The sequence below is a fragment of the Lodderomyces beijingensis genome (assembly GCF_963989305.1).
Source record: "Lodderomyces beijingensis strain CBS 14171 genome assembly, chromosome: 5".
Classification (NCBI taxonomy): domain Eukaryota; kingdom Fungi; phylum Ascomycota; class Pichiomycetes; order Serinales; family Debaryomycetaceae; genus Lodderomyces; species Lodderomyces beijingensis.
Window position 1 is genome coordinate 20831 of NC_089974.1, and position 21704 is coordinate 42534.

General features: G+C 45.0%; 10 protein-coding genes across 10 annotated transcripts; 5 read left to right on the forward strand and 5 right to left on the reverse strand. All coding sequences in view use genetic code 12, as the record gives it.

Annotated features, from left to right (window-relative positions):
* Positions 1 to 105: 105 nt before the first annotated feature.
* LODBEIA_P39380 (uncharacterized protein) lies at positions 106 to 1488 on the forward strand (the record flags this gene model as incomplete). Its single annotated transcript, XM_066974103.1, has 1 exon — positions 106 to 1488. One exon carries the CDS (start codon positions 106 to 108, stop codon positions 1486 to 1488), a length of 1383 nt encoding a protein of 460 aa, XP_066830876.1.
* A 111-nt stretch (positions 1489 to 1599) lies between these two features.
* Positions 1600 to 3558, reverse strand: LODBEIA_P39390 (uncharacterized protein; the record flags this gene model as incomplete). The annotated part of the gene is made up of 1 exon (XM_066974104.1): positions 1600 to 3558. The coding sequence occupies one exon, from the start codon at positions 3556 to 3558 to the stop codon at positions 1600 to 1602; it is 1959 nt and encodes a 652-aa protein (XP_066830877.1).
* Positions 3559 to 3969: 411 nt separating this feature from the next.
* Positions 3970 to 5097, reverse strand: LODBEIA_P39400 (uncharacterized protein; the record flags this gene model as incomplete). The annotated part of the gene is made up of 1 exon (XM_066974106.1): positions 3970 to 5097. One exon carries the CDS (start codon positions 5095 to 5097, stop codon positions 3970 to 3972), a length of 1128 nt encoding a protein of 375 aa, XP_066830878.1.
* A 4551-nt stretch (positions 5098 to 9648) lies between these two features.
* LODBEIA_P39410 (uncharacterized protein) lies at positions 9649 to 11337 on the reverse strand (the record flags this gene model as incomplete). The annotated part of the gene is made up of 1 exon (XM_066974107.1): positions 9649 to 11337. One exon carries the CDS (start codon positions 11335 to 11337, stop codon positions 9649 to 9651), a length of 1689 nt encoding a protein of 562 aa, XP_066830879.1.
* Positions 11338 to 11591: 254 nt separating this feature from the next.
* Positions 11592 to 12368, forward strand: LODBEIA_P39420 (uncharacterized protein; the record flags this gene model as incomplete). The annotated part of the gene is made up of 1 exon (XM_066974108.1): positions 11592 to 12368. The coding sequence occupies one exon, from the start codon at positions 11592 to 11594 to the stop codon at positions 12366 to 12368; it is 777 nt and encodes a 258-aa protein (XP_066830880.1).
* An 86-nt stretch (positions 12369 to 12454) lies between these two features.
* On the reverse strand, positions 12455 to 13567 carry LODBEIA_P39430 (uncharacterized protein; the record flags this gene model as incomplete). The annotated part of the gene is made up of 1 exon (XM_066974109.1): positions 12455 to 13567. The coding sequence occupies one exon, from the start codon at positions 13565 to 13567 to the stop codon at positions 12455 to 12457; it is 1113 nt and encodes a 370-aa protein (XP_066830881.1).
* Positions 13568 to 14774: 1207 nt separating this feature from the next.
* On the forward strand, positions 14775 to 15300 carry LODBEIA_P39440 (uncharacterized protein; the record flags this gene model as incomplete). The annotated part of the gene is made up of 2 exons (XM_066974110.1): positions 14775 to 14777; positions 14854 to 15300. The coding sequence occupies 2 exons, from the start codon at positions 14775 to 14777 to the stop codon at positions 15298 to 15300; spliced, it is 450 nt and encodes a 149-aa protein (XP_066830882.1).
* A 100-nt stretch (positions 15301 to 15400) lies between these two features.
* LODBEIA_P39450 (uncharacterized protein) lies at positions 15401 to 18373 on the reverse strand (the record flags this gene model as incomplete). The annotated part of the gene is made up of 1 exon (XM_066974111.1): positions 15401 to 18373. The coding sequence occupies one exon, from the start codon at positions 18371 to 18373 to the stop codon at positions 15401 to 15403; it is 2973 nt and encodes a 990-aa protein (XP_066830883.1).
* A 694-nt stretch (positions 18374 to 19067) lies between these two features.
* On the forward strand, positions 19068 to 20357 carry LODBEIA_P39460 (uncharacterized protein; the record flags this gene model as incomplete). Its single annotated transcript, XM_066974112.1, has 1 exon — positions 19068 to 20357. The coding sequence occupies one exon, from the start codon at positions 19068 to 19070 to the stop codon at positions 20355 to 20357; it is 1290 nt and encodes a 429-aa protein (XP_066830884.1).
* A 197-nt stretch (positions 20358 to 20554) lies between these two features.
* On the forward strand, positions 20555 to 21630 carry LODBEIA_P39470 (uncharacterized protein; the record flags this gene model as incomplete). Its single annotated transcript, XM_066974113.1, has 2 exons — positions 20555 to 20717; positions 21236 to 21630. The coding sequence occupies 2 exons, from the start codon at positions 20555 to 20557 to the stop codon at positions 21628 to 21630; spliced, it is 558 nt and encodes a 185-aa protein (XP_066830885.1).
* Positions 21631 to 21704: the final 74 nt, after the last annotated feature.

Here is a 21704-nt window from a genome sequence, read left to right on the forward strand (position 1 = left end):
AAAACAGAAACCACCACTTCCAGAAACCCACCATCACGCATCACACATCATCATCACCACTACTAACACCACCAACCACCACAAGCGCCGTCTCCATCCACAACCATGGTCCAGATTGCAGAGGTAAACGATAATCAAGTCTCCCAAAGAGAAAACAGGACCGCAGCACACACCCACATCAAAGGTCTAGGATTAAACGAGCACGGGATAGCAAAACAAATCGACGGTGGATTTGTAGGCCAAAAAGATGCAAGAGAAGCATGTGGTATAATCGTGGATTTAATCAAAAGCAAGAAGATGTCAGGCAAGGCCGTGTTGATAGCTGGTCCTCCGGCCACCGGTAAGACCGCGTTGGCTCTCGCAGTCTCGCAAGAACTAGGTCCCAAAGTTCCCTTTTGCCCCATCGTTGGCTCAGAACTATACTCCGCCGAAATCAAGAAAACGAGTGCCTTGATGGAAAACTTTAGAAAAGCCATTGGATTACGTATAAAGGAAACAAAAGAAGTATACGAAGGCGAAGTGATCGAGTTGACCCCAGAAGAGGCAGAGAACCCGCTCGGTGGATACGGCAAAACCATATCTCACGTAATTGTCGGCCTCAAGTCTGCAAAAGGCACCAAAAACTTGCGCTTAGACCCAAGCATATACGAATCACTTCAAAAAGAACGCGTCTCCGTGGGTGATGTCATCTACATCGAGGCAAACACAGGCGCCGTCAAGAGAGTCGGCCGTTCGGATGCTTATGCGACTGAATTCGATTTAGAAGCCGACGAATACGTACCTCTCCCCAAAGGCGACGTCCACAAAAAGAAGGAGATTGTCCAAGATGTCACGTTGCATGATTTGGACGTGGCAAATGCGAGACCTCAAGGTGGCCAAGACGTCTTGAGCATGATGGGCCAACTCTTGAAACCTAAGCGTACTGAAATCACCGACAAGTTGAGAGGTGAAGTCAATAAAGTTGTCTCCAAATACATTGACCAAGGAGTAGCCGAGTTGATCCCAGGGGTGTTGTTCATCGATGAAGTCAATATGTTGGATTTGGAAATCTTTACTTATTTGAACAAGGCGTTGGAAAGCAATATTGCCCCCATTGTCATCTTGGCTTCGAATCGAGGCTTGACTGTGGTGAGAGGCTCAGACGACTTGGACACCAAGGCTCCACACGGGTGTCCACCGGACTTGGTCGATAGATTGCTCATTGTAAGGACATTGCCTTATAATTTTGAAGAAACTAAAACAATTGTATCCAAGAGGGCCCAGTTGGAGAATTTGCTCATATCCAATGATGCTTTGAATAAGCTTGCGGAAAAGGGAGTCAGCACTTCCTTGAGGTACTCGTTACAGCTATTGACTCCAGCTGGAATACTAAGCTCAACAGCAGGCCGCTCCGAAATTGAAGTTCAAGATATTGAGGATTGTGAGTTGTTGTTTTTGGATTCAACACGCTCAACAAAAGTGTTGACTGAAACAAAGACGTTTCTCTAGAGCACATAAATGTGAGTGATATATACATACATATACATACAAAAAAAAAAAAGAATAAAGCAAGAAAAGATGTAAAAAAAAATTCTGTACAATATTATTAATTGTTATTTTCTACTTACTTAAATTCTCACACTCTTTTAGAAACTCATTGGGTGACAAGATGCTCGTGCTGCCGTAAACGATACTCTTTGGAGGCTTGCCCGGTTCGTGGCTTTTTTCTTGCAAATTCTGGTACTCGAGATAGTTTCCTCCGCCAATGACAAACACAATGGAGCTCTGGTACGACTGGCGCTTGGGCTGTTTGGAATGGCCCCCTCCGCGCGATTTGGGGTCAAAGTAAAGATAATCATCGGTCAACTGCAATGATTGTGCTGAAGAGTTTTGCGGATCCATAATGGCATCGACAATGTTTGTAATGGGCAAGGATTTTTTCTCCGGGATGAAATTCTTGATTCGAGAAGCAATGGAGCTGATTCCTTCCGAGATCTTACCTTCGGTCAACCCGTAGAGCTTCGAAGACAACCCACTTAGCAAAGCCGACGAGTTTTGCGACGAGTTGGATGCACTGGAGTATGAGTTTTGGTTATTGGAGTCGTTCAAGTTTGAAAGATTTGCAAGCTTGGAGTTTTCTTTGAATTTGAGAATGTAGTCTAGTGCCGACATGTCCAACTCGGGGTACTTTTCCTTCAAAATAGTCCTTGCCTTGGCTACGAAATCCGGGTTCATGTCGCCAACCAAGGTCAAAATGATAAAAGTTCTCAACTTGTCCAACGCAGTGTCCTTTGTCGAATCTTTTTGCAACAAATACAAAAACTCTTTTAGAAACTTAGCGTCGCCCTTGTTGGCATTCTGCTCGACCTCGAAAAAAGTGTCCAAGTTTCGTTCTTGCAATTCGTTGATCAAGCACGATAATATGTCCATGTGCATATCCAAGGTTGCCTTTCTCGCCGTCAACTCAGGGAGTTTCTCCACCGCCTGTTGTATGTTTGCAGTTGCATTGGCATTTGGATCGATATCATCCAACGAGCTGATCCCCGTCTTGTTTGTGATGTCCTTGGCATCCTGCTTATACGCATTCAACTCCAAATCTGCATTTTCAACGACATCGGGAAAGGGCAATTGCGAATACTTATTCCAAAAGAAATCACGAGGGTCGATATCATAGTTTTTAACCGATGCCGCCTCTCCTTCCTTCCCCGGCTTTATCAACTTGATGGTGTTTCTCTTGAGCAGGAAAACGTCGCTCACCATACATTGGTAAATCCAAGAATGAGCAAACATGGAAGCCAAGTCAAAGTTTCTGTCCAATAGAATAATCACCGGCCTCTGGCTCAACGACAACGATCCATTGGAGTCTAACCCGAGCCCCAGCAGCTTCGCATTGCTGATGTATTCTCTAATCTTTAAATCCAACTCCTGGGCGACAAACTCGGCGGGCCCATTTTGCTGAGCTCGTATTATGGGGACCACGTCCATTGTGATGATCAAGGACATGATCCCGTCGGAGATTTTCCCAACCAACCGATGTATGGTATCTTCAGACGTGCCGGACTTGTTGAAATTTGTGAATATTTCGGCAATGTTCAACGAGAACAAATTAGGCTCGGTGACAATAAAGTCCAAGTATTGATCCCAAACTTGCTTTATCCGGCTCGCCCTTCCCAGAAGAGCAACTTGCTTAGCAAAATCTTCCAAAAGAGCTCTGTCCACGTTCGAAGTGAAGTTTATGTAGAAATACTCATATCTGTCCTCATTGAGGTCGTCCATGATGAACGCAATGTTCTCTCGCGTGGGCTCAATGAAATATATCACTGGAACATCGGGCAATTTCGACCGTTGCCCGCTGATCAACGAGTGTACCGTGATCCCGCATCGAAGGAGGTCATTCACCCGTAACACCGACGATAGGATATCCCTCGATTTCTGGTCCAAAACCAACGCTTTCCAAATGATCTCCTCTGACTTTGAAGCCAATGTCAAATCAGCTGACCCTTCTTTATTGAGGTGGAGCATTCGCTCCAACGTGGAGATCTGCTGCGCTCTTAGATTCCTAGACACTTCCGAAGCCATTGTTATGTTTTCCTTGCTCAAAAGGCAAGCGGGGGTTGAGTTGTCTGTTTCTGTCGACTGTATGGCAAGTGTTCTCTTTGTTCTGTAGTTTGAACAGCACTCGAAAACTCAAAAAAAATTGCCATGCGCTTTTCCTCGTAGACTTCCTAATTGGGTAATATATGGGAATAACAACCACACGGCGGAAAGTTCACTCACTCACTCACTCCAGTGCATTTAGAATCTCAGAATTTACCATCATCTCCAACTACGATGTATCCCACGTTTGAACCTCTAAATATATATATATGCACATTTCATTATGTTTTTCTAATAATACAGCCTTACTCACAAACAAACAAACAAAAAAGAATAAAAAAAAACAGAAAAAATGGGACTCCAACAACAGTTTTGGAAGCGTTTTCACGTTATTCACTTGCTTCTGTATTCAACGATTCCTCTCAACACTTTTATCCTACCGTAAATTTCATGGTCAATGGTATTTTCATCTTCCTTTTGGTCTTTGGGTTTGTTCTTGTGCTCGGTTCCAGGTTTAGGCCAAGTACAAGTTAACCGTAATCTGGAACACTCGGTGCATCTGGGTCTAGTTTCGCAGCATCTCTTTTTGCGGTGACGGCAAGTGAGACAGCCCATACGTGATCTCTTTGTTATGACTTTGGATTCGCCAGAAGCCGTAGTGGGACTCACGCCTGCTCCTGGAGTGGTTCTCGGTATGGTAGAGCCAGATGATGTAGAATGAGAATCTAGGAGGGAGTCTTCCTTGGCTGCACGTGGCTTCCTGCCCGGTTTCTTTGCCGCAACTTTATCAGCTTGTGCGTACTGCTCTACCAGTGATGGATGCTGTTGTTGTGCTGCTTGCTGTGGCTGTTGTTGCTGTTGTTGCTGTTGTTGTTGTTGCTGCTGCTGCTGTTGTTGTTGTTGTTGTTGTTGTGGTTGCTGTTGTGGTTGACCTTGATTGTAAACACCGTCCCATTGGCCCGGTTGGGAGTTTGGATTTCCCGCTGCCGGGTACTGGTCTGCCGAAGGATACTGGGCCAAGGGAGCTGGAATCATGCCTGGATGCTGCAGATGCTGCAGATGCTGGTGGTGATTTGGTTGAAGCATCTGCCTCTGTTGCGCTCCATACTGCTGCGAAGGTAATTGGCCTACTTGAGAATAATCGCCATGCTGGCCCTGTGGCGGTCCAGCCGTGGCATTGAACATGTCTTGGGATAGATATGCTAGTGGCTGAGGAGGGTACAGATGGAATCCCGTTTGTTGTTTACTTGCTTGTCCATCTTGAGAAGAATTAGATGTCTGGGTGTATGAGCTTGTAGATCGTTGCAGAAGCAGCAGCTGCTGTTGCAGCTGCTGTTGTTGCTGTTGCTGGATATGAGTCAATGGGTGAGTGCCTATGATTGGATTTGCCGAGTAAGGGTAGCCTCCCGTGTTGGGTCTGGGCACTTCGCTATATTGGGAAGCAGCCGGCTGTTGCTGAGATGCCTGCCTTTGTCGATTCTGTTGCGACATTTTGGAATCACTATTTGATAGTGAATTCATAAAATATGGGGGGGGGGGGGGGAATTGCTGGTGGTGGTAGCAAAGAATGTCCTAAAATGTGTGGAAATGTGTGGAAATGTGTAAAAACGGACGGACTGTTTTGGTAAAAAAAATAATTATCAAGATTATGGGAAAATGTGGGAAGTGTTTGAAAAAAAAATGTGCCACTGTTCAAATGAATGTCACCCTCTTGTTCAGAAGAAAAAGCTTCTAGCTAATAAAGTCCAGTTTTTTATTTGTTTAATGTGGAGAAGCTGCCACGTTGGATACCTTCTTATTTGTTTTTTTTTCTTTGATATAGAAATGCCCTTGTCGATGTTATAGAAGTTCGCCAGGAATGACCAATTTTTATAGGTTTCTTAAGGGTTGAGGTCAATAGACACTTCCTTTTTCTAAAAAAAAAGATTTAGGAGATTTTGAACTTGAAGATTCAATTGTGCCTTTCTTTTTATTATTATTTTTTCGTCTGGTGGCAGAAGTTTATCCCCTTAATCACAGACTCCTTCTTGTGAAAAAAATGTGTGTTGGTAACCTTAATCGATTTCTTGATGTTTTATTTATTTTTTTTTTTTGATTCTTTGATTCCTTTTACTTTATCGATTCACCAAGACGATGACGATAAGCTTATCTGGGGCGAACTTCCTTTTTTATGAAAAGAAATAAAAAGGAAAATTCTCCGGTACGTGAAGTTGGGAAAAAGGTAATTAAAATAAATTCCTTAAAAGCTAATGCAATTGCTTTCTTGAACTGTCTCGGGATCTCTCAAACTCTCTAGCGAAAAGATCTAGTTTCAACTTTGAAGGTTGTATGATTCAATCGAGCAACGCCTCGGGCTTTTTCTTTTTTCGATTCAAGGATTTGAATGGATTTCAACGGATCCTACAACAAACACAACACAGTTACTCTTGAAACCACCTTCAAAGTGTTGCTGTTGCGGTTGCTGCTGATGATTATGATGACGACAAGGATTACAGTTGCTTCTATTTGAAAGGATAAACTCTAACTTTCTTGGTCCTCCCCTCAAAACTGTATATGTGAAAAAAATGGGGAAACGTGATTTCAAGTAGGAAAACAAAAATGTGTAACTTGGGCTATGGAAATGCCTTTAGCTGTGGTATTAGACGTTTTCTTTTAGTAGCTGACTTTCTTTTAGTTAGGAGATGGGTTTGAATAGATTCAAATATATATCTAACGAACTCTTTTTTGAATAGCAAAAGCCTGGATTAAGTGAAAGGTCCAGTTGTTGGTCGGAAATTTGCGATGGCAAAAGCTTCAAAAAAAAATTCTCTCAATGAAAACGGGTGGTGGAAAATTTGTTGATAATCAACTTGGTGAGGGTTTTTTTTTTCTTTGAAAATAGTTTTAGGGGTGTTGGACAAGAAGGGGGAGATTTTGCTTTACACAGTTAGATGAAGCTGTCCAAACTTGGGAAGCTATATTCACTAAGGATGCGGGAGAGGGTGGTGTCGGTGATGGGCTCCTATCTTCTATCCCCAATTTCAAAACAGTTGGACAAAAAAAACCGGCCACGAGCTGTTATCCGTTGTTGTTAGCTGGGGGATTTTTCTTTCTTTGAATAGCAGACCTTGAAGTCGATTATTCAAGATTATTCAAGATGCGCTTTTGTTTTTTCCAATATCTGCAAATCGCTTGTCTATATGTCTTCGACAAGCGGGTGATAATAAGGAAAAGGTTCGGAAACAATCCCAAGCAATAGCGGGTTTCTCTTTTTTTTTTTTTTTGGTATGTTGTTGGCGTTGTCGATGATGATGGTGAGGATGGGGAGATCGGGTAGACCGAGGTGTGAGGAAATGCCAATCACAAGAGGGGTTGTTTAACGGGAAATAGGATAATTGGGAAGTATCAACAAGTATAAATATTCCTTGAAAAACTCCGCTAGAGCAGAAAGCAGAAGCAGGAGAAGAAGCAGAAGAAGAAGAGGAGGAGGAACAAGAACAGGAACAAAAAGCGTGTAAGCATAATTCACCAGGAAAAGCGCCATGAAGGCAGATTTATGACTAAAATTAACCCGCAACACCTCTTGGTTCAATTAGAAACCGTGTGTAACATTGCTTAAAACTCATTTGCAATTTTTCCCAAAAAGATGATAAAATATAAAGAAAAAACAACCTTCTTAACCACGGTGATGGCCAAATTGGAGATCTCCTTGGGGATTGCCAGCATACTATCTACTAAAAAAAAGATCCAACTCTTTGTTTTTTTTTTGCCAAAAATTGCTGTATGTAGTTTGCACAAATGTATAATGTAAAATGTCTTGTTCTCATTTTTTTTGTTTATCAAGCATTAATTGGTTGGTTGTTGAAGATTTTAGATTAGTTAATTTAGATCACCAGGCGTCAAAAACAACTTGTGCTGGTTGCCTTAGAGCAACTTTAGCATGATGCATTTCCAACTCACACAGCTCACATTGCTGACACTGCTGACACCGCTAACACTGCTAACCCTCCATAAAGCAAAAGAAGGAGGACAAAAGCAGGACAAGACAAGCGAAGCCTCAGTTGAAGACAAGACAAACAAAAAAAAAAAAATTGGAATGTAAAATTCATCAATAGGGGCGGTGGCGTCTTCTCAAGGATAATAACGATGGTCCTGGGCGAGCTGAGATTGCCAGCACCTCGCTTGGGGTAAAGCTTAACCGACAAACGAGCACGTTAGAACGTAAGACTGCTTTCCCATTGCGGGCTCTGAAAAGCCAGAAAAAACCCCCAAAAAGCCCAAAAAGCCCCAAAAGCCCAAATAGAACAAGCATTTGCTTTGCTGCGTTATCCACAGGATGTATAGTTATCAACTTATCACGATCTCATACCAATCGCCGTAAAATGAGGCAATATCTCTAATAATTTCTGATTCGAGGCTGTTCGAAAATATCTTCACAGCAGAAACTCGGCAATTGTTGCCATACCGAATCTCACATTATTCCCAAAAGCCCGATAAAAATTGGCCAAATCACATGAAAAAATACGAGAAGTTGGGGGTCTCTTGCTGATACGCTCGTCCGCCTTGATAACCAAAAAAAAAACAACAACACGCAATCTAGAAGCTGAAAGCTGGAGGGCCATGGGAGCCTTTCCTTCTCCACCAAACGACATAGCGCAGTCGAGATCTCTGCAACGATCCACTCCGTGATTTAAACTTTAGGGGGAAAAAAAAATAAAATAAAGACCACCACTCCGCTCCTCTCTCCCCTACCCTTGACCATGTGATTCACCGAGGCAAAAGCACCGGTAGTTTACATCTCTTCTACTTCACTGTATCAAGATCGAGACAGGAAACAAAAAGAAAGAGAGCTCTAGCAGACTCTAAAACTTTCTGCATGGAAGGTACCCAAACCGAGCTGGGCAAATCAAACATGTGGCGGTGACACTCGAATCTTCGAAAAAAAAAAAGAACACCAGTTTCATCTTGGAACGTTTCCAACAAACCCAAAAGCCCCCCTTCCCACCTTCGTGTATCCAACGCACCTTTTTTGCTGCTCCGGATATTTTCATTTCTTATTCCATGGTTCCGGCACAGTTTGGTAAATAAACATGCACAGCTGGTTATGCGTTTGCCTCCTCCTGTCTAGATTGTGTTGTGAAAATCCAAAAAAAAAAAATCACTCAGCATACGTTCCTTTGAGCTCCTATTGTCCATCGTGGGAGTTCCCTCTCACAGACACTTTCCTGTTCGTCTTCTTCTTCTTCTTCTTAGTAACTAGCAAGATAACAAGAGCTCATAACCGAGCTCTTTTGACGTGCTGACTATTATGTCATTGAACCGACATGTCTCAACTGGGTGTGGTGTTTCCGTATAGTTGGGTTGTTCTTCCGTCTTTTCCTGTTTCTCCTCTCAATACAGTCGGTGATTTGAAGTTGGGGAGATGCCTTAAAACAAACCAGGCAACGCCGTGTGGTTACAGGGCAGCAACATACGCCTCGCGAGCAGCCCCCCCTGGTTTGAATAAACCAAGTAGCACAGGTTGGCAAACAAATGCAAGACCACTCTGGATTTAATCTAGCATTGGCGAAAGACGTGGCCGGATTATATCGTCCTGCTCTGAAAAGTGGGCACTGCAAAAAATGGGAGAAAAAAAAAACTCCCTCTTATACCTCTGATATCTGCAATGGGCTTTATCTAAAGAAAGAAAATTGTGAACCCAGAGACCTATATCATTAGACCTTTTAGCGTCTCCCAGGTCCCCCCTCTTGGATCCAAAAGTAAAAGAAGAAGAAGAAGAGATGTTCTGTTTCTTAGCCGACGTTCATTCTTTCTTTCCTTCCTCTAAACAACAGGATTTTTATCAGAGTTGCATAAGGCATTCTGCATTATCAACCAGAGAGCTCTCTATTATTTAACCCAGAACGGCTGAGGAAAAACAAACCAACATTCTTCACCCGTAAACGCAAGAAGATCGGGCTGATCCGTCGCTTCCTTTCAAAAAAATGGATAAAAATTGGTATTTGGTTATTGCCTACGGTTATGTCACCAAATACGTAACGTTAAACTGCCTTATATTTCTATCTCAAAAGGTATTCTTTTCTTTTTCCGTCTTTACATCATTCCTGGCGGCATCATTCCCTGCGGAGGAGCTCCGCCTGGGGGAGGAGCGCCTCCTGGGGAACCACCTGGACCGGCGCCTTCCTTCAATGACGACCTTCCAGCCTTGAGTAACTCATCACAAAGCAACAAATTGGACGAGATCCCCGTGGCGGAACTTATTGCGTTTCTGATAACTCTAAATGAGTCCCAAATACCCTCCACTGCAGGATCTAAGGGCTCGCCACTGGTCAAATCAACTCCAACTACATGGCCGTCGTTAATGTCGTCTTGACAAGTGGATATTGTTTCCAATTGGTCCAACCCAGCATTGGCAGCTAATGTCTTTGGCACCACCAACAACGCCTCGGCAAATGCTCTGATGCCGGGCTTGTTCTTGCCTTTTAGTATCGACTTGTCACTGAGCAAGTGATTGTTACAGCTCAACCAAAACGCTCCCGCCCCGGGAACAACGCTCTTGTCTCTAATCACGTTGGCGACGGACCTCAACCCGTCCCTGATTGCATCTTTCGTTTGCAGCAAAACGTGCTGGTTCGAACCTTTGATTAGTATAGTGGCCGACTTGGCGTCCTTACACTCGGTAACATAAGTGAATTTATCTTCGCCAATGCTGTTTTCGTAAACGAGTCCGGCAAAACCCAAAATCTCCGGCGTCAAATCTTCTACTGCGTTTTGAGCTTCTCCTCCGCAGATTAATTGTAATCTCTCCATGTTTCTCCGCTTTGCCCTTCTCAAGGCCAAGATGCCATTCTTGGCCAACACGTCCAACGACATGGGGTCGATTCCCTTTTGGTTTATAATGACAAAGCCATGGTCTGAATTCACATCTCCGCAAACTTGGTTCTTCAAATCGACAATTTTCTTTAATTTTTCATCGACAAACTTTCTTTCGGAAGCAACCAATTTTTCACGCTGTTCAGCTGACGAATAGAAAAAACCCGAGTTGACTTCGGTTTTTTCATATTCTAGCGATACGTTCAAAATCAAAATGTGGGCATTCTTCACCTTTCGAGGCATATCGGGATGACGCGCGCCATGATCCAAGACCAACCCTTTAATCAACTCTGTTTCCTTGGCACCGCCGTGCTGCATGGTCATGATTTCAATCATGTGCAAGTCGAGTGCAAGCTCGTCATCTTTAACGGTCAAAACGGCATCGGTGACAATAGGCGTCAAGACATCGGCCAAGTCGGGCGTAACCTTTGTGACCAATGAGCTCCTAGCAATCTGTAAGAGAAATTCCCGATCAAAGCTTTCCAATGTCGTCTTAAATTCATCCAAATACTTTAGACTCTGCGCCCTGGCAACTTCAAAGCCATCAACAACGACTCTTGGGTGGACACCCTCGCTGATGAATCGTTCAGCCTGTTTCAACAACTCACCAACTAAGAGCACCACCGTGGTGGTTCCATCGCCAGTGATTTCGTCCTGCGCAGTAGCAGCTCGCGCAATCATAACTGCAGTAGGGTGCTGGATTTGCATTTCAGTCAACAAGACTTTGCCATCCTTTGTCAACTTTAATCCACCGGACCCATCAACAAGCAATTTCAAAGTTCCCTTGGGGCCTAGATTCGAGGCCAACACTTGTTGCAAACCCTGCGCTGCATTGATGTTGACTTGGAGAGCCTGGGCACGCCTGAACGACTCTGCCTTGGGATTAAGCAATTGAATAGATGATGACATGGGGAATAATGAAAATACTTCTCCCGTGCTTCCTTGCTTGCTTCCTTGCTTGCTTGATTGCTTCTGGCTTTGAAGTTCGTACCGGTTCTTTGGACTCAACAGGTTGGTTGGAAAAGAATAAAAAAAAAATCTCGCGTTGAAAATTGACATCTCGTCTCTCGCGCGCGAACACCGTAGAAGTCGGTGGAATCCATAGTCAAGGAGTGAAATAGAGTGAAACCAAGCAGATGATTATGATGTATGATTTGTGAAAAATGAGTTTGGAAGAGGAGATATTCAAGCCGGCTAGAAAGAGTTTACTTGAGCAGCAAGGTGGAAGAGAGCAGGTCATAAGAGCATGTAGGGAAATCACGAGCTACTCTAAAAAGGCGATTTTCACATTACACCGAGCAGATAGCCAGCCCGAGTTGATCTCCAGCGAATTGATAAGCTATTTGGATGCGATCAGCAAGCAGTTGAAGGTTGTCAACAGCATATCCATGCAAAACCAAAGTCTCCGTGGATCCATTGCCGGTGCTGTTGAGGAAATGGTCGAGTTTTTCACATTCGGGTACTACAAGTACCACGGTGGGTTGATGTCATACGTGGAATTTTCCAAAGTCGTGGATCTATTGATGAGTTCGAGGCCTCAAGACGTTGTTCTTTACATCATGCGGGAACAAGAGCTCCCGAGTGACGTCGAAACTCATTCACTTGAGTTCATTGACCAATGCGACTATCTCATGGGCTTATTTGACTGCACGGGAGAGGTTATGCGCATGGTGATCCTGCTGTCCACCAACAACGCCGGAGCACTTGAGATGAACAAGACGTTGTCCAATTACAAGTTTCTCATGCAATTGTACAAACACTACACCGTTTTGACCGCCTGCTACCCTGGGATTTCAATCAATCACGGCGCGTTTGACGACGCGCCAAATCTGAAGAGCAACATCGCATTCAAAAAGAAATTGCTGGTATTTCAGGCCTCGATAAAGAAGATAGAGACTTGTCTAGTTGACCTTTTGATAAGCGACAAGGAAATACTATAGTTTGTAATGAAAGAAGAAGAAGAAAAAAAAAAAAGAACTACCACTGAAGGGTTTTGTTTGTTTTTTAATCTTTCAAATCTTGTAAATTATACTCTAGGTACAGCACCACCTGGTGAGTTTTCATTTCTAGCAGTCAAAACTTCGACACCATCTTCAGTAACCAACAACATTTGCTCAAATTGGGCCGACTTGGCGCCATCTTGAGTGGCCGCGGTCCATTTATCGGGCCACGTGACATCTTTATAGGTTCCCAAGTTAAGCATGGGCTCGATTGTAAAGACCTGGCCCGGTTTCATAACGCCAATGGCTTTGTTCTTTGCATAGTGAGGGATATTCGGCTGGCAATGGAACAAGGTCCCGCATCCATGGCCGCAATAAGTCCGCACCACCGAACAGTTATTCTCGGATGCGTGCTTCTCGATGATGTTTCCCAATTCCCTGAAAGCAACTCCGGGCTTAACGGCCTGGATGGCCAAGTCGAGACACTCCCTCGTGGTTTCAACCAACCGCACAGTGTCGGGGTCAGCTTTGGCCTTATCTCCGACATAGTAAGTCTCGTTCAAATCGGAGTGGAACCCCAAGTAGTATATAGTCACGTCCAAATTGACGATATCGCCGTCCTTCAATTTGGTCTTGTCGGGGATCCCGTGGCAAATCACCTCGTTAATCGACGTGCAAATGGATTTGGGGAAATTGTAGTAGTTCAAGGGCGAAGGGTATGCGTTTCTCTTGACGCATTCTCTGTGCAAAATTTCGTCCAATTCGTCGGTGGTGATCCCGGGCTTGATGTGACTAGCAGTGATGTCCAAGATCTCCCTGGCCATCTTGCTCACTTTCTGGATCTTGGTGATTTCTTTGGCACTCAACACTGGTATTCTGCCAATACGGTCATTCTTAATCTCGCTTATGGGTTTCCCCTGTTGTGCGTAGTCGGGCAATTTGATGTGTTTGGGCACGGCGCGTCTAGGTGATAAAGGGTACCGAGGTCTCACGTCCCCGGTGTAGTTGAATGTCGGGTACGGAATATAGGATTCTTCGCCATCTTCGGACTTGTGCTGGGCCTTGTGGATCCCGTAGCTTCCTCGGAAACAAGTCTGGTTGCAAAAGACATTGTCTATTCCTTCCTTGAGACACACGGGGCACTTGAGCATCGACTCCGTCTCTTTACCACACTGCGGTGCCGCACATATACTAGTCATCTTGCACAAGTAACACGTGTGTGTGGGTGGGGAGTAAGTGAAAGGAAAAAGAGGGAGAGGGCAACACCGTTGTATAATTTTGAGAGATGACGATTTAGAAATTTTTCGTTTCCTGCCTCGAGGTCCTTTTTGCTCATCGATGTGAGACCCACCACCACTGTCTTTCAAGCACATACACTCTTTCCTTTCCTCCAGCTTCTGTAGAAGCAGCCACATTGCTATAGCTGCGATACGTGGTTGATTTAACCATGCGTTTTCTTCTTGTCGGACTAAGGAAGCTGAAAGAATCACTAGCTTAGCTAGTGATTCATCTCCGCTCCCCGCTAGCCTTGACAGGTTTCGCAAGGATCTTTCCTTTCCTCCCTCCCTCTCTTCCTCCAGCTTCTATAGAAGCAGCCACATTGCTATAACTGCAATACGTGGTTGCTTTAACCATGCGTTTTCTTCTTGTCGGGCTAAGGAAGCGGAAAGTTGTTACCCCTAACGCAAGGGCAGCTTAGCTAGTGATCCATCTCCGCTCCCCGCTAGCCTTGACAGGTTTCGCAAGGAGGGAGACTCATGAGGACTCTTACTCTACAGCAAAGAACTTGGCCTCTGACTTTTGCCAGAAGTTGGAGCTCTTCTCTTTGGTTCTGGGTTTGATTTGGATAGACATCATCTGTATCACGTGACCTCTCCTTTTAGCATCAAAAAAAGAATCCACCTTTCAACCAATTTGCAGCCAATGTCTTCAAAAGAGTTATGTCCAACCTCTTTTTCCAGTTTGTCAAACTACAACAAACGTCGGTAGAACTATTGCGGGAAACGAATAAATCCTACATATGAAACAACTATCTTTAAACTATGCTTTGCAATGCTGAATGTTCTTCCCCCCCTCCCCCCCCTTGGTGGGTTCATCTACGGCGAACAGGACTGGTGACATGACACTCACCTTAATCGAGGCAAAACTTGGTTCAGAACTGGAGCTATCCGTCAACTCATAAGATATATAAGACCGGAAACCTTTCTTACAAAGCTTCCAAGCGGTGGTGATGGTGGTGATGGTGTTGGTGGTGATTGCGGACGTGGTATGAACCAGTCGTGTAGAAGGGTGCAAAAGTGGATCGCGAACTTTTCACCTTACAGCCAATTTTGCCTCCGAATTTACAACCACCACCAAGACTTCCATTAGAATCAAACCTACCACGCAAAAGCCCAAACGCAAGAGATGGTATGCAATTCCCCCGGTTCAGCACCGAATCACTCTATTTTTTTTTCAATGAAGATACTAACATTGACCCTGCTAGTCTTTAAGAATAATCCCTCAAGACGCAAGAGAATCATCAGTCTCAACCTCAAATGCCACCACTGCATCTAAAAACACGCCAGCATTAGCAGAAACATTGCATACGCAATCGGGCCCGGTCAATATCTCATCCAGGATAAACAACCTTCACCCTCTACAATCTAGAGTCACAGGATGGGAGCAAACTCAACAAGAATCAAGAATGGAGACGTATAGACGCATGTTTGGCTCGGGTGTTCCGATCAAAAGAGCAATGGAAACGGCCATTGTTGAGAATACAGATTTCAAGCCAGAGTGTTTGGGAGGCAGCTCCATCATGCACAAGGACATACTCTTGGGTAAAGATCTGAGTTTGGACTGGGAAGACGTTTACCCCAACGGACTAATGAGTGGGAATAACAACGGCGTCGATATGCATAGTGAGATTGAAAAGAGGTTGGGTCTTTAAGTAGAAAGAGAAAAAATTTGTCTGAAAAACACCAACGAATGTGAAGAAGTTGAACTTTTTCTTTTTCTTTTTCTTTTCTTTTCTGTAACTCAGGTTATATTTACTTTCTTGAACCTTTCTTCTTGGCCTTGACACTGGTGCTCCATCCATCTTCATCTACTGTGGGAACTTTATCAGCACTAGAAAGAATTGCGGCTGACCAGCTCGTGTAATCTCTTGCGCCCTCGCCTCCCAACATTTGGTCGGCTCTGACTTTCCTCTTGACGAATTCCAGAGCAAATCTTCTCCCGTCCATTGTAGCACTCGAAGCATAGATTGTTTCCGAGATCAACTGTTGAGTATCGCTCGAGTTGGAAGGCAACGTGATAAACATTTCCAACAAGTCATTCTTAGAGACACTGGGGTAAAGGTTTGTCATTTGAGACCTGGCCCAGATCAAAAAGTCTTCTCTGATTGCTTGGAAATTGATTCCCGTGGACGCTGGTTTGCTGGCGGAAACATTACGCAACAACTGAGGAGTAACTTTCGAAGTTGGGATTCCCGAAGAAGCCGTTGAAAAAGTGGGCTTCTTCACAGGAACGGACTTCTTGCTTGCCACCGTGGTCCATGCTGTAGTGTCTTCTTTTGGAACCGAACTAGCCAAAGCGTTGGCAAATGATAAGTTCGTAGGATATGCACCTGCAGCTGACAAAGTGGATGCTTGAGTTTGGCTTTGACCTTGACCTTGAGCGGACGTGGTGGCTGCAGCAGCAGCAGCAGCAGCGGCGGCGGCACTCTTGGCTTTTGCAAGTTCAGCTTCTTCCTTTTGAATTTCAGCCAAAGACTTGATGGGCCCCGTTTTCTCGGCTGTAGTACCCCAAGATAAAGGCAATTTGGCCTTTTGTTTCTCTTGCTCAGCTGCAGCCTTTTCAGCTGCGGCAGCGGATGCCCACATCTTGGAAGCTTGCTCGGTCTTGATTTGTTTCTGCAACTTTCTCTGTTGCGACAATTTCTCGGCTTCGACTTTTTGAATCTCCTTCAACGACAGATTTGGTTTTGGAGATTCTCCTTCTTCCTTTGCTTTGGCGGCCCAAGGTGCTAATGCTTGGGGCTTGGATGGTTTCAAATCAACGGTTTTGATTGGAGGTGCAGTAATCTCTTCATCGTTTGATGTATCCTTTTGCTGCAATTCAACATCTGTCTTTGCAGGGTTAGACGATGATGCTGATGGTGCTGATGGTGCTGATGATGATGGGTCTGATGGTGATAGCGTTGTCTCTAGGCGTGGTTCAGGCACAACGTTTTTGGACACAGCAACGTCATCCTGCAAGATATCGGTCACAACGGAGTTTAAAACGGTGTTATCGTGCTCTTCCTCGGCGCCGCGGACATTCTCCGCAAGTGCTGCTGGTAGATTAGTGCTGGAAATAAACGGCGAGGACATTCTTGAAATGGATTGGCCAGTGGCACCATTCGACACCCAAGGTGACACGGGAACTGGGGCAGGCTGACTGATTTGAGGAGTGCCAACAGTATTGATACCACTCAAGTTTTGACCAGTGTTGGAAAAGCCATTTATGAAAGAACCCGAGGTGGAATTCGCGGAAACAGGCGCAGTCATGTTTGCCATCAACGGCGCAGACGTGTCAATAGCCCACCCGCTGTTGCTTCTCGACATCATCGGCTTCAGCTGCTGCTGCAACTGCTGCTGCAACAACGTCGGCATCGAGGGCAAATTGAAGTTCTGGTCAAACGCTGCAGGAGTCGTGGCTGACTGGCGGAAACTGTCGAGTCCAGAAAAGTTTGAACCATTGGGGAAACCAGAACCTGGACCAGAACCAGAGCCAGAGCCAGAAACGGAACCAGAAACGGAACCAGAAACAGAGACAGAACTTGGATGTTGGCCTGGGTGTGGACCTTGGTGTGGACCAGAACCAGAACCCGCGTTCATGTGACTCTGCTGCTGGCCCTGTGCAAACGCATCATTGGCGCCGGGAGCCATGAAATCACTCGCAAACATCGATTGCTGAAGGTTCGAAGACGGGAGACGAATAGCACTGCTGTTGTTGTCCAAGAACCCCGTGTTTGGCGCACCAAAGGGGAATCTCGCGGACTCGGGGGCACTCAAGTCTGGTAGTGGCACTTTAAATGGCTGGGTATAGTTCTGCACACTTTGGCACAAGCTTCTCAAGGTGCGGTATTCAGACTCGTCTTTTCTTCTGATTCTCAAGTTCAAGTCCAAGTAGCCACCCGTGAACCATTCCTGCATCATGTCGCCATTGAACGGTCCTTGTTCATTCCCCGAGGGGTCGATGTAATGCCACTCGAGTCTGTCAGAGGTAATCAACGGCTTTGGACCGATACCGGGAGGAAATTCAACCTGGGACGAGGCTGGGTTGCTTGAGACCAAGTCGCTGATACTTGCCTGGGGGCTCGACGGATCCACGAGACTCTTGTCTAAATTGAATCGGTCATGAAAGCTTTTCAAGCTGCCTCCCAAGTTTAGACTATCAAATCCACCAACAACAACAGATTCAACATTCTCGCCAGTGTTGCCAGTCGTGCCAGTCGTGCCAGTCGTGCCAGTCGCGCCAGCTTTCACACTGTCGGCAAAATTCTCCGGCGCTGGGTCGTTTGAAACATGCTGAGTCACCTCAGCCGCAGTCTGCGCCGCAGCCTTCCCCGCTCCACGAGTATCTTCGCTGTTCTTCAACTTCTGGTTCTGTTCCTGCAAGATAAGATGATAAATGGGCTCCGGTTCTGACAGTTTGTAATTCTCAACACCATTCATCTTCACTTCGGAGCTCAAGATCTTGTCCTTGTTGTCATACCACACCTGAAACACCTGCTCCATCGAATAGCGTTTGCCCTCTTTATTCTCGGCAATATTCTTGGTACTAACGCGGTTATCGAAATCAAACTGGTGATTATGGTGGCTGTTCTTGTAATGGCTAGTATGCTGGTTTCCATTACCACTCGAGTTGAGTTGCGAGTTGACACCTGTTTGGTAATTGAATAAGCCAAGCGAGCCCGAAGCGTCGTCTGAAATGCCATGGAGTGAATGCTCTTGATTCTTACTTGATCTTGAAAACATTTTCTTTCTTCGTTTTTTTTTTTTGCAATAAAACTCTTTCGATGACTTTCGTGAGTAGCTGGTGCCTTTTGGTGTTTTCTTTTCTTAAAATATTCCGATACTATGAAAACCTCTCAAACTTTTCGTCTTTTGAAGGTCAGATAAAGTGTCAGAGTCTGTGAATACTTCTCGTGGTGGTGGTTTTTGTTTGTTTAACAATTGGGGTTGGGTTTCAATGGCCTTCAAAATTTTTTTTATATAGAAATAATTTTCACTTTCCAATATCACCAAAGAGCCGCGCTACCAAACGGCGGGTTCCCAGAGGATGCCAAATGTCAATTGTAGACTTGCATCATCGCCATCGTCGGCATCATTACCAGCAAGTACAACTCTTTTTTTGTTGCTACGATTCGGAAATTGACTTGAGAGATATATGCCGGTGTTTACAGGAAGAAAACTTTCCACATAGGTCTGGCAAAGGGCAAAGGGCAACGGGCAACGGCACCGATACGCAGAGATCCAGATTTTGTGATGTGATCTCAACATCAAGGAGAGATCTCTCTGACTCACGCTTTTGAATCAAGCACCAGGAGTTTCGATTTTTTGGTATTTCAAGATGATGGTGATGAAGAAGAAGAAATACCACGGTTGACGTTGTGGGTCGCGTCACCTGACAAAACCAACTACAAAAGAGAAGAAACAAACCAAGCTGTGAATGAGGTACGGTTTTTTCTTGGGATTCCTAGCGGTCGGGATATTAGCCCTCAAAAAGCCAGAAAAGGATGAATTCTACAAGCCGCCTCGAGGGTTTCAAGATCGGCCGCTTGGCGACATTTTGAAAAGCAGACAAACCCCGGGGCCAATTCAGTCGTATTTGGCGACAATCGACGCTATAACGTGGCAATTGCTCATCCGCTCCGAGGACTCCTTTGGCAAGCCCAATGCCATCGTGGCTACTCTTTTGGAACCGCGAGATGCCGACCCAACAAAAGTTCTATCCTACCAACCGTTCCAGAACTCAGCACTCATCACGTGTTGTCCCTCTTACGCCATGCTTGTGCCGTCGTTTGACACACTTCACATGCAGGTTGAATTGTCCTTTATAGCCATGGCCCTCTTTATGAAATGGTATGTGGTCATTCCAGATTACCAAGGTCCCAAGCTGGCGTTCCCAGTCGCCAACCAGTCCGCTTTTGCAGTCTTGAATGTCATGAGAGGCGTGCAAACTTTCCTTAATCAAAGCACCCTGTTTGCCATGTTTGGGTACTCGGGTGGCGCGTTTGCATCAGCATGGGCCTCGATCAAACACCCGAAATATGCCCCGGAATTGAACATTGTGGGCGCTGCTGTCGGTGGATTGGTGTCCAACATTAGTGCGTTGGTAGAATGCGTCGACGGAGGCCCCTATGCCGGCTTGGTGTTGAGTGTATTGAACGGGTGCAGCAATGAGTACCCCGAATTTCGACTAGCGCTTCGAAAATACGGCATGTTTTTGAAAAACTATTGCCTCATGTCTGCCGCCGCTCATTATTTCGGCACAAGTTTCAATAGAGACATATACCGCAACTTTCTGCGTGATGCGGTGATTACATCCATTTTCAAAAAAAACAGTCTCATGGGAGATGGCAAGCCCGTGCCCAAGATGCCGATATTTATTTACCATTCTGCAATTAATGAAATGATCCCAGCAGCGGAAATTAGAAAAGTTTTTGATTATTGGTGCGCCAACGGAGTCATAGTGGAGTTTGCAGAGGACGAGAGCTATAACCATATCGTTGAGGCATTTGCGGGTGTGCCTGCGTCAATGATGTGGCTCAAAAAGAGGTTCGATGGAGTCAAGAGCAAAGGCAAATGTATCTACACCTGGAGACCTTCCAATTTTCTATACCCAGGGACGCGCCGTTTCATCAAGAGTAAGCTAAAACGATCACTAGAGATATTTCTTTCGAAATTGAACGTGTTTGAGTCTTTTACGACTTTCACGGATACCATAGTTACTGAATAATAGAAATTTTATTCTCAACCCCTCCCCCTTCTTCCTGTCCTCGGCAATTTCTCCAGTAGTAAAGTGGCTTCATTTACTCACCCCGTAAGCGACATTTAACCGAGCTGCTGCGTTATGAGCAAGCAAACTAAGGAGTTAATCCGGGTGCCGTTTGCTTCGACGTTCAACATCTTTCGGCAAAAAGATATAGCATATGAATGTCAAAACCGATTGGAATCCCAGGCAAGTTTGGTTACGGCACCCTGTTGCTATCAGGTAGCCCCACTTCACCATCGACGCAAGATGCCATTGAGCTTCTTAATTTCATCACAACAAACCTGCGTTTCGCTACAAAGTTGTTGAACGATGCTGAACTCTACGGTGCCAATGATGCAAATTTGAAACTCCTCTAGCAATTTGTAGACCAAAACAAGCCCGAGTTGAACCGCGAGCTCATCATTTCAATTAAAGGTGGCATCGATAGCAAGACTTTCAAACCTGATGGATCTCAAGCCAGTATCGAGAAGTCAATAGCCAATATCATTTCATATTTTCCGCGACAAGACGGCAAGGGAGAGGGACCAACCTTACTTTACGAAACTGCACGAGTCAACCCGAATGTTCCATACGAGGAAAACACAATCAGCTACATTAAAAAGTTCCTAGACGACGGTGCGATAGACGGAATCTCTCTTTCTGAAGTCGGCATAAATTCCATCCGCCAGGCTAGGAAGATAGCTCCAATTTCATGTGTAGAACTCGAGTTTTCACTCTTCACCCAGAACATTATCGACAATGGGATTTTAGCTGAGCTTTCCTCCTCAATGGGGGGGGGGGGGGGCAGATTTTCATAATTGCCTATTCGCCATTGTGCAGGGGTCTCTTGACCGATTACACAGTGGAGAACGCGGACACTTTTATCCAGACACTTCAAGAGCAGCAAGATTTCAGAACTCGCTTGGATAAATTCCAGCCCGAGACATTCAAGCACAATTTGAAGGCACTAAGAGCGCTCTATGACTTTGCTCATAACGAAAAGAATACAAGTTTGGAGAGTTTGGCACTTTCGTGGATATTGAAAATTTCGGGCCAGAGCAACTTCAGAGGAGTCGAGCACGTGACGAGGATCCTACCTATCCCATCGGGCTCCACTCAAAAGAGAGTAGAGGATAATTTGGAAAGTACTGTTGAGTTGACTGATAACGACTTGGTTGCAATGGAGAAGATATTCAAACAACACCCAATCACTGGATTAAGGTACAACAAACAGTTGGAAGGGACATTGTTTCAGTAAGAATTATAAAGTGTGGGTTTTCAAAAATTTACACCAACTTCCTTAGGTGGATCATTTTGACCCTTGCCCTTTTT